General features: G+C 43.6%; 1 protein-coding gene across 6 annotated transcripts in view; it reads left to right on the forward strand.

Moving 5' to 3' along the window:
• Nucleotides 1-17,086, forward strand: part of PPP1R13B (protein phosphatase 1 regulatory subunit 13B) — a 198,284-nt gene that overhangs the window by 138,007 nt on the left and 43,191 nt on the right. For 4 of the 6 annotated variants that reach the window (XM_077467577.1, XM_077467575.1, XM_077467578.1 and 1 more), the window contains 3 exons: nucleotides 3,650-3,751; nucleotides 12,673-12,847; nucleotides 14,745-14,944. In XM_077467577.1, coding sequence (XP_077323703.1) covers nucleotides 3,650-3,751; nucleotides 12,673-12,847; nucleotides 14,745-14,944 — 477 coding nt within the window. The remainder of the gene's footprint in view (nucleotides 1-3,649; nucleotides 3,752-12,672; nucleotides 12,848-14,744; nucleotides 14,945-17,086) is intronic. The other 2 variants (XM_077467576.1, XM_077467579.1) reach the window with 1 other exon arrangement.

Consider the following 17,086-nt stretch of genomic DNA (forward strand, 5'->3'; position numbering starts at 1 on the left):
TATCAGTGGGTAGAATAGTGTCTCTTGGACTGGATAAACGCAAGCAAAGGGCCACATCTGGCCTGTGGGCTGCAGTTTGGAGACCACTGTGCTACGAAAGCCCTTGTACACACGGTCGGACATTCCGACAACAAAATCCGTCGGATTTTGTCCGAAACTTGTGTTGCATACACACGGTCAGACAAAGTTGTCGGAAAATCCGATCGTACGTAACGTGATGACGTTATTTCGTTACAACGGGACTACGTTCAGGCTAGTAGCCAATAGCTTTGGTCTAGGAATTTGATCTGAGCATGCGTGGCACTTTGTCTGATCGGAATTTTCTACACACGATCGGACAGTCCGATTGGATCATGTTGTTGGAAAGTTTTATAGCCCAGCTCTAAAACTTTGTCCGTCCGGATATTACGACGGAAACAGTCCGATGGAGCCCACACACAGTCGGATTATCCGACAACACGGTCCGATCGGACATTTTCCGGAATGTCCGACCATGTGTACAAGGGCTTACTGTATCTAAGTGGAGACCTAGCCCTGCCCTGTCTAAACCAGGCAGATCATCTGATGCCCATTATATTGAACACCATCATTTCCCCCCCTCCCCCCCCCCCCCCCATTTTTGGATGGAGTAGGGAAAGGTTTGATTTCTTGACGGGTTTCGAACTCAATACGGCACACAGTGACTTGATGAAGTGCATTGTGGAAACAAATGCAGCATGTCTGCTCTTTGGTCAGCACACCTCAGCACTGTGCTATGATGTCAACAGGGCACATAGAAAGCAATTGTTTTGTAGATTAGCACATCTCAACGTATGTACTGTGAATGCTTCCTTAACACAGTACAAGCATTATTAAATGTAATTGCTAACCTCATGTAAACCATTTATTAAATGTATTGTTTTTCCACTCCTCTATCAAATTTGTCAGAAACATGGATTAGGCCTGTAAAGGTGAACTTGTCTGCCATATTTCATTTTTAATGATCTATACCGAATTGACCGTCATTTTATGACCACCCACATGAATGGAAGGACCAATGTTTCAGGACTTGTCAAGAAAATGCCCCAGTAGGGAAATGGCAATTAAAACGTAGAAAAAAAGACCGATACTCCTCAACAGAACCCCAACTTTTAGCTTGGTGTACTGGGGGGGGGGGGTTCCATTAAGGGGGTACTTGGTCAGCAAAAATGTTTGCCTAGGTGGTATGTCTCAAGTAACATCCACGTAAGTGGCAGGACCAAGTTAGGAAGGTTCCCCAGCAGAACATGGCCCAAAGTATCCCCCCGCCTCTTTCTATATGGCATCCTGGTGCTATCTCTTCCTCAGGTAAGTGTCACACACAACTAGTCATCCAGATAATGTAACAGAAGATGTGATTAATTGGACCAGGCCATCTTCTTCCTTTTGCTCCGTGGTCCAGTTCTGATGCTCACGTGGCCATTGTAAGCACTTTTGACTGTGGACACAGGTTAGCATGGGTGCCCTGACCAGGGGTGGACTGACCATTCAGGCACTCAGGCACTGCCCGAGGGCCCCATGCCACTAAGGGGCCCCATCAGGGTTGCCAGCCTCAATAAACCCAGGGACAGTCTTTAAAAATCTGTGTGTTTTTTTTTTTTTTATCCCAAACATTATAGCTGCCCCGCCTCTCCAGTACCTTTTCAGTGTGTGCATGTGTATTATGTGTGTGTATACTGTTTGTATATTGTGTGTCTGTGTGTGTATACTGTGTATATGTGTGTGTGTGTGTGTGTATACTGTGTGACCCACATAATCTTCTCTTATTGCCCAGGGGCCCCATAATCTTCTCTTATTGCCTGGGGGCTCCATGAGTTGTCAGTCCGCCCCTGGCCCTGATCCATACACAACAAACTGCAATGCCCATTTTATCTGCTTTAAACACATCAACTTCAGGAACAACATGTTCACTTGCTGCCTTGTATATCCCACTGACCTTCAGATGCCATTGTAACAAGATAATAAATGTTATTCCCTTAAAGTGTTCATAACGTTATGGCTGATCGGTGTACATTGTAAGAGCAAGACACCTTCAGTTGCCTGCTATTATTATGTACTCAATTCTACTTTTAATAAAGATTTTTTTTTTTTTTTTTTTTTTTTTTTTTAACAAACCAGGGGTACAGTGGATGGGTGGTACTAAACCTCAGGGGCAGGGCTTAGTTTTAAAAGTAAGCCATGCCCATTTGATTCTTAGTGCATTTGGCACAACAGCTTATACTTGAAGCAGATCTTCACACCCCCCCCCTCCCTTTATTTTAACCACTGCTTACCTTCTCTTCTGCCAGCACTTGGCTCCTACACTGCTGTCTTTTATGTGTGATGTCATTGGGGGGGCCTGTCTACTCTCCCGGGTACAGCGGGCAGGCCCCCCGATGATGCGCCACTAGGCCTGCCCCCTCCTCCTTTCTGAATGAAGGACTATGCCTCCTGGGATTTGTGACATGCATATCCCAGGAGGCACAGAGAGCAGAGTGCACAACATTCGCCTAGGTGAGCGACATGCATGCGGGATGGGGCAATAACATTTTTCCAAAAAATGCAAAAAAAAAAAAAAAAAAAAGCAAAACATACAAAAAAGTGCTAATAATGGAGAAGGAGCTTTCTTTCTAGGGAAAAGATCCTATGTAAGATTTGAGTGTAAGCTGTGCTTCTGTCAGTGAGTAATACATACATCCCGACAGCCGGAAGTCAGTTTCTTTATATGCTGCCATGACTCAAGGAAGCTTTTAAGAAATTGATAGAATCAGTACTGGCTCAAGTCAGTTTTGTTTTCCTCTTTCTTTTCTAAGAAGAACTGCAAAGCTAGGGATTGCACTGCTGAGTATTTTGGTATGTCATGAGATTTCTAGGTAGTCGGCTGCTTTTAAATAAGCTGTTTTAAATATAATCAACCGGTTTTTGTTTAGACAAAAGTTTTCCATCCGTGTCATTTGCAATACTGCCATCTGTAGTCCAGAAGGTGGTACTGCAATAATGACAGTAAACACAGCTCTCCATGCGCGATCGGTTATGTGTTCCCTGTGTGAACGATGCCTTAATGACCGATATCTGAAAGAAGGAGAAAAAGATATCTGGTACCTATGGTATAATAAAAGTTGCTCCCATTACTATCGCTGGTTCTTGGTGACATGGGGCGTACAGCGGGCGTATAGCGGGCGTATGTCTATTTGCTCACAGCAGGGGAATGAAGGTAAATATCGGCAGCTTTTGGAGCTGGCATTGAGGAAGCCTGCATGGGCAAAGCACACATCATTTTAATGCCCTTTTGCTAGATAATCTGCCGTAAACTCCCAACATTCGATTTGAGGTGTGAGTCGGAAGGGATTTTCTGGATCCCCGTAGTGATGGTGGAATCGGAAGAAATGTTGGGCAGTGTTGAAAGCTGATTTCAAAGCGGATTATCTAGTAAAGGACTCTGCATTTCAATTACCTTTCCCAGAACTTCTCACCTGAACAAATGTTCTGAGGTTGGTCTTTGAATGGTATCGGAAGCTTTTGCACCCAGAGTGAAGAAATAAGGACAGAATGTTATTAGGTTATAATTTTTTTACAACTCGTTTTAAAATGTGTTTTTGTAATTAATCCTCAACATTCCTTTTACCATTCCTGTATTGTTTGTCCTGTGTAGGTGGGGAACCCACGTGTGGAGCTGACTCTCTCAGAGCTGCAAGACATGGCCTCCCGCCAACAGCAGCAAATCGAGAACCAGCAACAGATGTTGGTGGCTAAGGTGAGTTCATTTCTCATGTTGACATCATACTGTATGGAAATAGAGCTCTTTATGGCCAGCTTAAAGTGGTTGTAAACCTTTTTTTTTTTTTTAAAGTCCTGAAAAAAAAAATCCTGCAAGACAAAGACATAATGAGCTAGTATGCATAGCATACTATCTCATTATGAATAACTTACCTGAGAACGAAGCCCACAAAGCGGTCCTCCGTCTTCCTCTTCGCCGTTGCCATGGATCTCGGAGCGACTTCCGGGTCTCGTGGCTCCGGCGCTGTTTCGCCGGAGCCGTGATGACGTCAATCCCGCGCATGCACACGGGAGCCGGCGCTCGTGGCATATCGCCGCGGTCTGCGGCCTGCCCCAGAGCACCTGCGCGCCGCTGTCTTCGGGCAAATATCTCCTAAACCGTATAGGTTTAGTAGATATTTCTTGGACCTACAGGTAAGCCTTAATCTAGGCTTACCTGTAGGTCAAAGTTGGTTGTAAGGGTTTACAACTACTCTTAAATCTTATCTTTTTATCAATGGTAGCAGAAGAAAGAATAATTTCATGTAGGTATTGCATAGCGCCGACCACGTACACAGCGCTTTACATACATTGTACATTCAAACTGGTCCCTGCCCTTCAAGAACTTACATTCCAAGGTCCCTACCTCACAAGCATACATCCACAGGTCAGTTTAGGAAGGAGCCAATAAAGCAGCCCATAGATTATGCTTTTTTTTTCTTTTTTTCCACCACAAGGTGGCTGGAAAGCAAATCGCTTGATTCCCTCTTTTTCTTTCACTTTGAAGGCTCACATACCTGAGGTCTGATACAGGGCTGTCACGACATATGTGGCCATGGGGCACTTCAGGATACACTACATCCACTCTATTTCTTGTCGCCACGTCTGCCCTCCACCTGCTCCCTGTGTGGTTGCTGCAGAATATGCCTCTTCAGTTCCCGGTGGGAGCACTCACCGCTTTTACCCTTGGAGATCAGTCCCACGGACCAACTGACCATAACATACCCCACATATACATCTACTCCTGAGGAAGCAAGCAGAGCTTGCGAAACACGTTGAGTATATAAGTTGTATATGTATACCATGTACTTTTAGTACTGTAACAAACATGTCGATGGCCAAGCTATGCTTCATGATGGTTTTTATACTCATTTATGACTATGTCTGTGAATCTCTAAGTAATTTATTATACTCATTTGTTATGACCAACTCCTTTAGTCCCATGGGCTAACTCGTTTTGTATTGTATGTATTACAGGGATGGAGTTGTGTCATATTAAGAGACAGTATTCAGACCGCCCTCTTTTTCATATATTAATTGAGAGTTCCTCCAAGATGGTGGTAGCAATACAGTAAATGTCTAGATCAGAGTTTCTAAACCAGGGTTCTGTGAAAATTTGGGTGTCCTTCAGAGGTTGCAAGGGGTTTCTTTGAGCAATTTATGCCTCAGATAAGCTTTCTCAGACACCACAGATTTTTTTTATCTAAATGAAAAACAAAGAAAAGGCGCCTCTAAGTGTAAAATTAAAAACTGTTTAACTTCCCCAAAAAGGGTTAAAAACACTTACAAGATATGTAGACTGGCAGAGCATATGATTAATATCAATGTAGGTGGTCCAGCATAAGGCAGTGGCCACTGGCGTATACAAGTTCTTTGAGCTGTGTGTATCCAGTAGCGTGGTGGGTCACGGGGATGCCAACAGGAAAACCAGCAGGGAGCTCCGGGAGAACTGACAAGCCAGCCCGCAGTCACAATCTTGGACAACAAGAAACGCCGATCCCGGAAGTGACGGCAGGGGACAATAACCAGCAACCAGCGTGGACCGCAAACAGGAAACAAAACGGGAAGCAGTCATCAAAGAGGGACGCTTTTCGGAACATCTCATCATTGTCCCCTGCCGCTGACGTCATTTCCCGGGATCTGCGTTTCTCGTTGTCTGAGATAGTGACTGCGGGCTGGCTTGTCAGTTCTCCCGGAGCTCCTTGCTGGTTTTCCTGTTGGCATCCCCGTGACCCCCGCGCTACTGGATACACGCAGCCCAAAGAACTTGTATACGCCAGTGGCCACTGCCTTATGCCGGACCACCTACATTGATATTAATGATATGCTCTGCCAGTCCACATATCTTGTAAGTGTTTTTAACCCTTTTTGGGGAAATTAAACCGCTTTTAATTCTACACTTAGAGGTGCCTTTTCTTTTTTTTTCTGTTTCCTATTCAGTGATTGCTTCTCTCCATAAGTGCTACCCTAAGTGGGGAAGACACCCTATTATAGACTCTCTGGTTCATAAAGACATTTTGCTTTTGCTTGGTCCTGAAGTTCAGAGCGCCCTTACACACTGTATTTGGATTTAAGTTTTTAGCTAACTAAGGGGGATTCATTTTCCCATTGACCACAAGTGTAAGCCCTTGTACACACGGTCGGAGATTCCGACGGAATGTTTCCGATCGGACCGTTTTGTCGGATATTCCGACTGTGTGTGGTCTCCATCGGACTGTTTCCGTCGGAATATCCGATGGACCAAGTTTTCCAACTTGCCGGTAAAATTTTCAGACAAAATTCTCCGATCGGACATACTCTGATCATGTGTAGCCTACTCCGACGGGCAAAGTGCCACGCATGCTCAGATCAAATTCCTAGACCAAAGCTATTGGCTACTAGCCTGAACGTAGTCCCGTCATAATGAAATAATGTCATCACGTTATGTACAATCGGATTTTCCGACAACTTAGTCCAACCGTGTGTATGCAACATCACTTCCGGACCTCTTCTGGAATTAATCCGTCGGAATTACTCCGACGGATTTGGTTGTCGGAATCTCCGACCGTGTGTACAAGGGCTAAGAAGCATTCTTCCTACTGACCATCACACTAATGTGTCTTGGGTTGTGGATCTAGTCATTTTTATCAGGGTTTCCCTGAGACTGAAGATTGAATAAGGTGGATCTAGAGGTTTAGGTAGACATACTGTGTGTCAAGACCAAGGCCTAATGTCAGGCAAGGTGCAGTGTTTAAAAACTGAGCAGTTCTAACCATTCCACAGTCCATCCAAAATGACAAAAAATTTCAGTGGTTTTAATATAGACTTTGAAGTGCGGTGAAGCTTTTAATATCCTTTAGATTGGTGTACAGTACTACCAGTACTAAGTAGGTCAGTAATTGACTTCCATTAAAGTGACATTAAAGGTTCATAAAATAACATATTATATTTGCCTGTTCTCTGCAGTGGTTTTGCACAGAGCAGCCCTGATCCTCCTCTTCTGGGGTCCCCTGCCTGCACTCCTGACTCTTCCTCTTCAGCCAGTGCCCCCAATAGCAAGAAGCTTGTACTGGGGGAACTGGTGCATGCTCGCTCCTGAGCCTTAAAAATCACTTTACTTACCCCTGGAACTTTGATTACTTTCAGTACAGAATAAGAAAGAGGCATTTTTTTTTTACATACACTATATGGCTAAAAGTTTGTGGAACCTGACTATCACACTTGTCTGTATGGCAAAAAAATATGTGGACACCCCTGCATATTGAGTTCATGTGTTTTCAGTTAAGGCTACAGCATGCGAGGGGATGTTAGGTGATTTATGCACTTCCAACCTTGTGGTAACAGTTTAGGCAAAGCCCAACTCTGTTCTAGCATGAGCATGCCGCAGAGCACAAAGCCAGCTCCATGAAGACATGGTTTGATGAGCTTTGTGTGGAGGAAATAAATTGGCCTTCAGAGCTCTGACCTCAACCCTATTGAACATCTTTGGGATGAATTGGAAAGAATGAATACGAGCCAGGTCTTCTCATGCAGCATCTGTACCTGACCTCAGAAATGTTCTTTTGGCTGAAGGAGCCCAAATTCCTATAGAAGTATTTCCCAACTTTAACATAGAAGAAGTACTCTTTTAAAGCCGAGGTTCACACAAAAATCGAACCTCCACTTTTTGGAACCCTCCCCCCCCCCTGGTGTCACATTTGGCACCTTTCAGGGGGGAGAGGGGTGCAGATACCTGTCTAACACAGGTATTTTGCACCCACTTCCTGGCATAGACTCCCACGGGAGTCTTTGCCTCTTCCCGTCCCACCGCGCTGTCTGCTGGGACACACACAGGTCCCAGAGACAGCAGGGACCATTCAGATTGCGCTGCGTGACTTGTGCATGCACAGTAGGGAACCGGGAAGTGAAGCCGCAATGCTTAATTTCCTGATTCCCTAACCGAAGATGGCGGCGGCAGCATCCGAGAACCAAGGGACGGTTCGATCTTGGGTGCCGGCGTCGCTGGACTCTGGGACAGGTGAGTGTCTTTATTTTAAAAGTCAGCAGCTGCAGCATTTGTAGCTGCTGACTTTTTTTTAAAAATAAAAAAATTTGCAGGACTCCCATTTTAAATAACTTTTTGGGGTTTTAGGTAACCTCTTCTAATAAATTTACAGCTCACAGTACATTAGTGTGATGGTCAGTGGGAAGAATGCTCCTTGCATTTGTGGTTATTGGGAAGAATCCCACCTTGCAGAGTTGAAAAGATTATTGGTGTCTGTGGTTGCATATCTAAGCCCTTGTATACACGGTCGGAGATTCTGACGGAATGTGTCCGATCGGATCGTTTTGTCGGATATTCCGACTGTGTGTGGTCTCCATCGGACTGTTTCCAGCGGAGTATCCGACGGACCAACTTTTGGTAAAATTTTCAGACAAAATGCTCCCATCGGACATACTCCGATCACGTGTAGAGAATTCCGATCGGACAAAGTGCCACGCATTCTCAAATCAAATTCCTACACCAAAGCTATTGGCTACTAGCGTCAACGTAATCCCTTCGTAACGAAATAACGTCATCACGTCGGTTTTTCCGACAACTTTGTCCGACCGTGTGTATGCAACAGTTTTGGACAAAATCCGACGGATTTGGTTATCGGAATCTCCGACCGTGTGTACAAGGGCTAAGAATCAGAAATCGCTTATTGCTCAAAATAAACCTCTGCAGAAACACACTGAAATCTTGTGGAAAGCCTTTCCAGATTGGGGATTGTTATAGCTGTAATTACTTTATTTTGGGAACAGAAACATGGACTTAGCAGGTACCACTGATTAAAAAAAAAAAAAAAAAACAATTTTATTTATAACATTTCACATATAGGTTATAAAAACATATATAAAAACATTACTGTAGCGAACTACAGGTAGGAACTTCATATCTCCATTTTCAGCCACTTGAATTGGGCGTTGCAGAACCTGAAGACCCCGAAATAGTCAAGATGGCTGAAGAAACTGGATAATGAGAAAGCGCTACATGTTTTTCAGAGATTGCTTCTTCAGGAGCTTATATACATTTTTTTAGGTAGAATTAGAGCAGGGATTGGCAACCTGGGGCCCAACAGCTGTTGCAGAACTACAAGTCCCATCATGCCTCAGGGAGTAATTGTAACTGCCAGTCTTGCAATGCCTCATGGGAAATGTAGTTCCACAACAGCTGGAGGGCTACTGGTTTCCTAACCGTGGAATAGAGAGACATCAAATAAATATATATGTATCAAATGTAATGCTTCTATAAAATTCATAGACAGGACTGTGTTTTAAATCCAGCAATCAAAGGAAGAGCTGCATGCATGGGTGAGCTGTGAATAAATGCAGGGACATACTTGGTACCTAAAAACATAGAAAAGGTAATAGAATAAGTACTATATTATGTTAATTCAAAGTATGTATAAGGAGACAAGGGATCAGGACCACCACCACATATGCATAATAGAGTGTAGACGTGGGCCATACCAGCGGCACTAAAGACCAATAGTCATACATGGTATACACCAGGGATATGCAATTAGCGGACCTCCAGCTGTTGCCAAACTACAAGTCCCATCATGCCTCTGCCTCTGGGAGTGATGCTTGTGGCTGTCAGTCTTGCTATGCCTCATGGGACTTGTAGTTCTGCAACAGCTGGAGGTCAGCTAATTGCATATCCCTGGCATACACCTACCTCAGGTCAAATACTGTAGTAAAGCATACCGATGGCAATCTAGCAGCATGGATACTAGGTAGCAGGGGACATTTTATATGTGGGCTGTCAGTAGGGCCATAAACAAAGATCGACATCTATAAATGTATAAAAAAAAAAAAAAAAAAAATATATATATATATATATATATATATATATATATATATATATATATATATATATATATATATATATATATATATATATATATATATATATATATAGAAAATTCAAGATTCAGAGCATGACATCCACATGGAAAATGTGTGATAAGCTATTAAAGCAGGGAGGAGAGGGCTTTAATAGCTGCTTACTCATTTTTGGTGTGGACATTTCCCTGCTTTAATAGCTTATTACTCATATTCCGTGTTGACAATGTGCTTTGAAACTTGACTTTTTCTATATACATATTTTTATACATTTATGGAGGTCCATCTTTGTTTATGGCTCTCCTGACTAGTATCCATGCTGCGAGATTGCTATCAGTATTCCTTACTACAGTATCTGACCTGTGTCAGAGGTAGGTGTATACTCTCTGACTTGTTGGTCTTTAGTGCTGCTGGTAAGGCCCATGTCTACACTCTATTATGCGTATAGTAGCCTGTGGTGGTCCTGATCTCTTGTCTCCTTTATATATATATATATATATATATATATATATATATATATATATATATATATATATATATATGTCTCTCTGTTCTATCTAGAAAAAGGTCTATAAGCTCCTGAAGAAGCGGTCTCCGTGACACATGTAGAGCTTTCCCACCATCATTATCCAGTTTCTTCAGCTGTGTTGACTATTTCGGGGGCTTCAGATTCTGCAACCCCTGATTCTAGCGGCTGAAAGTGGAGATATCAAGTTCCTACTTGTGGTTCCCTGCAGTAATGTTTTTATAACCTATATGTAAATTGTTATAAATAATTTTTTTTTTTTTCTCAGTGGTGCCTGCAAAGTCCATGTTTCTTTTCCCGAACGAAAAACATATATTATGATTTGGACACGGCACTGTGCTATTATATACCCGCAGTACCATCCTGTGTTGGTGTACGTGGCCATTAGTATGTAATAATGACTTGTTGTACAAACTTATACAGTTCCTTAATAAAAGTATTCATAACCCTTGAAATTTTCCACGTTTTTGTCATGTTACAACCAAAAACGTAAATGTTTTATTGGGATTTTATATGATAGACAAACTCACAGTGGCTCATAATTGTGAAGTGGAAGGAAAATAAATTGTTTTCAACAATAAGAAGTATTGACTTGGTGTCTGAATATAAATACCTTATTTATCCGCACATAACACGCACCCCAAGTTTAGGCGTAAAGTTTAAGGAAAAAAACTTGCATTTAAATGCCCATTAATGCAGCCTTGTCAGTGTCGTCGTTTGCAGCCTTGTCAGTGTCGTCGTTTGCAGCCTTGTCAGTGTCGTCGTTTGCAGCCTTGTCAGTGTCGTCGTTTGCAGCCTTGTCAGTGTCGTCGTTTGCAGCCTTGTCAGTGTCGTCGTTTGCAGCCTTGTCAGTGTCGTCGTTTGCATCCTTCCATTGCAGCCTTGTCAGTGTCGTTTGCATCCTTCCATTGCAGCCTTGTCAGTGTCGTTTGCATCCTTCCATTGCAGCCTTGTCAGTGTCGTTTGCATCCTTCCATTGCAGCCTTGTCAGTGTCGTTTGCATCCTTCCATTGCAGCCTTGTCAGTGTCGTTTGCATCCTTCCATTGCAGCCTTGTCAGTGTCGTTTGCATCCTTCCATTGCAGCCTTGTCAGTGTCGTTTGCATCCTTCCATTGCAGCCTTGTCAGTGTCGTTTGCATCCTTCCATTGCAGCCTTGTCAGTCGTTTGCATCCTTCCATTGCAGCCTTGTCAGTCGTTTGCATCCTTCCATTGCAGCCTTGTCAGTCATTTGCAGCCTTCCTTTGCAGCCTTGTCAGTCATTTGCAGCCTTGTCAGTGTCTTTGCTGGCTTGCCGTTTAAAAATGGCACAGCCGAGATACAGAGGGGATGTCCTGTGTATCTTGGTAGCTCACGGCTTTCGGCTATTTTCAGCCGCACTCGGCTGTTCTCGGCGGCTTTCGGCCGTTCTCATGGCTTTCATCTATCCGAGAGCGGCCGAAAATAGCCGAAAGCCGCCGAGAACGGCAAAGAAGCTGACAATTGGAGGGCGTCGGCATTTAACACGCACCCGCCATTTCCCTCTGATTTTAAGGGGGGAAAAAAATGCGTGTTATACGCCGATAAATATGGTACATATGCACGCCACACTTTTCACATATTTATTTGTAAAAACAAATTTGAAAAACATTTATCATTTTCCTTCCACTTCACAATTATGTGCCACTTTGTGTTGTTCTATCACATTAAATCCCCAAAAAATACATCTACAATTTTGGTTGTAACATGACAAAATGTAGAAAATTTCAAATGGTATGAATACATTTTTCAAGGCACTGTATATAGGTGTGATGGTCAGGTGCCAACAAACGTAACGCCATAGAGTTTGAGTGCATGCCCGTAAGATGGAAGTGTGCTTGCGTATGTGACGTCAAATGTGGCCCAAGCTATGCCAGTGACTGATATTGTATGACCTTGGCTTAGGTTTCAGCTGGTTTAGTTGGCAGTTATTCTCCTCCGCTATCTCTGCCTTTCTGCTCATCACAGTTAACATTCGTTTATTATCTTTTCAGCGCTTATCTGTGTTTACTTCTGGGTGCACAGGACTAGACAACGGGGAGCCATTTTGCTCCATCAGGAAGAGGCTGCAGGCCGCAGGAAATGGCAGACAGAGGAAGCCACACAGATGTGTGGGACTTCATGTTTATATTGCTGCTATTTGTTTTCCTGTGTGTGCCAAGCTGCCAGCTTTGTTTTATTTCTGTGTAATCATGAAAATGGCTTTCCTGTACCAGCTAAGTCCCCCCCCCCCCTCTTATGCGATCAACAGGAGCAGCGTCTGCGGTATCTAAAGCAACAAGAGCGCCGTCAGCTGCAGACTGTCTCAGAGACCGAGAAACTTCAGAAGCTGAAGGAGAGAGTGGAAACCCAAGAGAACAAGCTGAAGAAGATTCGAGCCATGAGAGGACAGGCGGACTACAGCAAAGTCATGAATGGGAATATATGTACGTCATTTAACTGAGTTACTGTATGTCGCAAGCATAAGATGCATTTGAAAAAATGTTTGGACCTGCACCATATGTCACATAAATTAAGCCCATTGCAGAAGGCCTGCATTTCAGACCTTCATCCATGAAAGTACAGGGACCTAAATGTGGGTTTAGATTTGGTACAGCGCTCAGCCACTGTCGCACCACAAGCTGCTTGCAACGGGGCTGAATGCACTTGTCTCTCCCAATCGTATTGCTAATAGACAGCCCTGTGTGCAAGGGGCCTTCATTTTAAAGTATATCTAAAGTCCATTTTAATTTATTAATGCTTGATTTAGCCAAAGTCAATTTTTTTAAATATTTGAACAGAATACACAATTTCTATCCTAGTGACAATTCATCAGAACAGTGGGCACAATCTCTCCAGTGGGTGCACAGACAGCAATAAATACCCAGCAGGATTTTCTGGACTTCCCACTCCATCCAAAATTATATAAGAAAGGTTTGGACTTGGATAAACATTGGGGTTGATTTTCTAAAGGCATATATACTATGAACTGCAAGTGCAGTTGCTCCAGAGCTTAAGTGATTGCAAAGCCTACTTTTTCTTCTATAAAAATAACAAACATGCTATACATGCTCTGTGTAGTGGTTTTGCACAAAGAAGCCAGATCTTCCTCTTCTCGGGTCCCTCTTCGGTGTTCCTGACCCCTTCCTCCTGTTGAGTGCCCCCACAGCAAGCAGCTTGCTATGGGGCCACCCGAGCCGTGCTGCAGCTCCGTGTATCCATTCAGGCACTGAACCGCAGTTCGGCCCTGCCCCCTCTCTCTCCTTATTGGCTAACTGACCTTGCCGTCTCAGTCAATCAGGAGGGAGAGCCCCGGGCGACCGACGCACTTGTGGTCATTGTTGGATTTAGATGGGGCGCAGTTAAGGATTAGGGGGGCTGCAGCACACAGAAGGGTTTTTATCTTAATGCATAGAATGCATGAAGATGAAAAAACCTTTTGCCTTTACAACCACTTTAGTAAAAAAAGGTAAAGTGTCAGAGAATACCCAATCACATGTAAGGAAGGAAAACAATTGGATGAAAGAAATCAGCAGAGCTTCCGTTGAGATCTAGGGCAACTGCAGTGCACTGTATATTTATTTGTCTTTAGTAAATTAACCTCCCTGTCCACAATAGATGGGTTTTATCCTAAAATTGAGTCCTAACCTAAAATAAATAAAATTCAACATACAATCTATATCTGTAAATGAAGTACACACCAGAAAACAATCATTATATAAAAGTACTTGCACAGATGTTATATATATATATATATATATATATATATATATATATATATATATATATATATATACACACACACACACACACACACACACACACACACACACACACACACACACACACGTAGCTTCCTATAGAACCATTTGAATGAATTTGCACAGCATTTGTATGTGTGTATGTATATAATAAAATACACACATACAAATGCTGTGCTAATTCATTCAAATGGTTCTATAAGAGGCTACGGATGTTTGCAGGAATAACATGATTCCATCAGTACAAAAATCAATCGCATAGTAAGTTCATCAGTCAAGATAGCGACAAAATAATTAGTAAACACAAGGCCCTTATAATACTTTAACGCCACAATAGGCAGCAATAAAAAGAGCACTTGTATAGTTCCATTGCCAGGATCCATCAGCCCAATGCCTAATATCTTATTGGCTGATAAATATTGAATAGGAGCACTGATCTGCTTACATGGTTTATTTGAAATTGCTACCTGAGACCCAGGTACCATTACCCACCCCTGGAGCTGAGCTTATTGATGACCTAAAAATTCTGAGAAGGATGCTAATGGTTTTGAGGCTGTTAATTGATGTTCTGCTTATGTTCTAGCAGCTGCGGAGATTGAGCACATCAGTGACATGTTCCAGGAGAAGCAGCAGGAGCTGCAGGCCGCGGTGCAGAAAGTGGAGCAACTCACTCAGCAGCTGGAAGACCTGCGGAAAGGGAAGTTGAATGGATTCCAGTCCTACAATGGGCAGATGACAGGTCCTGCGGCAATTGAGCTGAAGAAGCTGTATCAAGAGCTTCAGGTAAGTGGCAAAGTGGTAAAACGGCAATAGTTTGAACTGCCCTGAGCCAATATACCAACGTGGGCTTATTAAAGGCAGTCGCTGTTGAGAGACACACAGAGTAGCCTGTTAGAAATCACGGAGAAAGTTTTTTTGATCAGGTTCTTGTATAGTAGATTGTGGTAGATTATTGGATGACTTTTGGTCAATTAATCTGACTTGTCAGGGCAACCATAGCGTGATCAAATCTTGGTTGGTTCGGTAGGGATCGGTTGAGATTCTAGCCACCTATGGACAGGCTGGTTGTACCCAGCCTGTACTACAAGCTTGTTGGATTTTTGAATATGATTGCCAGCAGCTCTAGCCGGAAGGGATTGATTGGAGAGTAAAGCAGGCCATGGAAAGAAAGTCAAATCATCTATGACATGCTTTATTCACCGCAGCATTTTCATCTTGCGATTTAAAAGTCTAAAGTGTTGCATCCTGAAGTCTGCACTGATGAGCTGCATTATCTGAAATTGCTCATGCCCACACGGCTAACTCTATTTTGAGCAACCGTAACAATTTCAGGATAACGTTCAAAGATCATGAATGTAGGCCGCCATTGCTAAATAGCTGAATTTTTTTTTTTCACTTTAGCATTTTCCCACTGCATGTCGCAAGAGAATTAAAAACGATTGACCTACATACTTCTTATTAATAAGTGACTGATAAAGTACTGAAGCCATGGCTTCACCATGACAGCCAGGCTACTAGCATTTTTAAAAGAAAGGGTTGCTTTTGTAAGTCTTGGCACTGTATAGATAAGAAATACAGATCCTTTGGCAGTTTAACAGCCCCTATATAAGTTTATTTAATTTTTTCGGTTTGCCTGGGGTTCACCCTTAAAATCCATTGTTTTTGTAGCTCCCCAAGCCTATCAGTCTTTGTTACATTCCTGTGTCTCTCATTGGTAATAGTGCAGTATTACATAACCATGATAAAAGAAAATGGAGACGTTTTCAGAAAGCCAATAGTTTATGTAGGCCAGGGGTGCCCAACCAGTGGTCCAGGGGCCACCGTAGCCCTTTTATGTGGCCCACAATCTCCTGCTCTGGGATGGTGGGTTGGCAAGCACAGATCGCAGGTTGCCATCCCAGAGCAACAGTGTTGTTAATGAAGCCTGGGGTAGAGGAAGTAAGCGGCTGTGGAGAAGAACCACATAAGCCGATGTTTCCTGTATGGCGCCGACTCCTGTCACAGGTGGCGTGATACCAAATGTGCTCTGCCTGGGACAGCAACAGCTGGCGATACCTGAATGGAAGACTGTTATTAAAGGGAGGTTTACTACTAAGATCACAGTGTGTATTTGGGCACAGCTGTTCTGCAGTGGTTACCAGGATGCTTCCAAACCGATCTGCAGGTGCAGCGCAGTGCACCTGTGGATTACCTGCACTAAGCCATATACTTCTATTATTGCCTACAGGTTTGATGCGCTTTCAGGTGGTGCACCACAGCTGCAGGATATAATAGAAGTCTATGGCAATCTGCAGCTTACCCACAGGAAAGCCACAAGTGCACTGCCCTGCACCCGTGGTGTGGATAAACCGCAACACATCAGTGTAAAAGCAGCCTTAAAGAGGAAGTAAACCCTGATGAGTTTACTTCCTCTTTCATTCCCTGCAAAGGTAAAGCATAATGGACTACTATGCATCGCATCGCATCGTAGTCCATTATGTGTCACTTACCTGACACAGGAGCCAGCGATGTCACCGCTGTCCCCTGTAGTCCGGCGCATCCATCTTCTCAGTGGGTCTCGCCGTTCCGCCGCTGTCATTCGGCGATGCCGCGATGCTGTCACTCCCGCGCATGTGCACGGGAGCCACCACACGCGGCATATCGCCGTTGACGGCGGCGCGCTCAGTGCGCCGCAGTCTACGGCGCATGCACCGTAGACAGCGATGCCTGTCTTTCGGCAAATATCTCCTAAACCGTGTAGGTTTAGAAGATATTTCTTGGACCTACAGGTAAGCCTTAATCTAGGCTTACCTGTAGGTCAAAGTGTGTTGTAAGGGTTTACAACCACTATAAGCCCCTTTTACACAATTAGGCCGACCCAATCTGCCTCTCCATCCACCTCTATGGAGCGGCAGATGTAAACAGACTTGTGTCCTTCCTCCAATT

Source organism: Lithobates pipiens, unplaced genomic scaffold, assembly GCF_037356315.1.
Source record: "Lithobates pipiens isolate NorthernLeopardFrog02 unplaced genomic scaffold, aLitPip1_a1.2 Scaffold_57, whole genome shotgun sequence".
NCBI classification, from domain to species: Eukaryota; Metazoa; Chordata; class Amphibia; order Anura; family Ranidae; genus Lithobates; species Lithobates pipiens.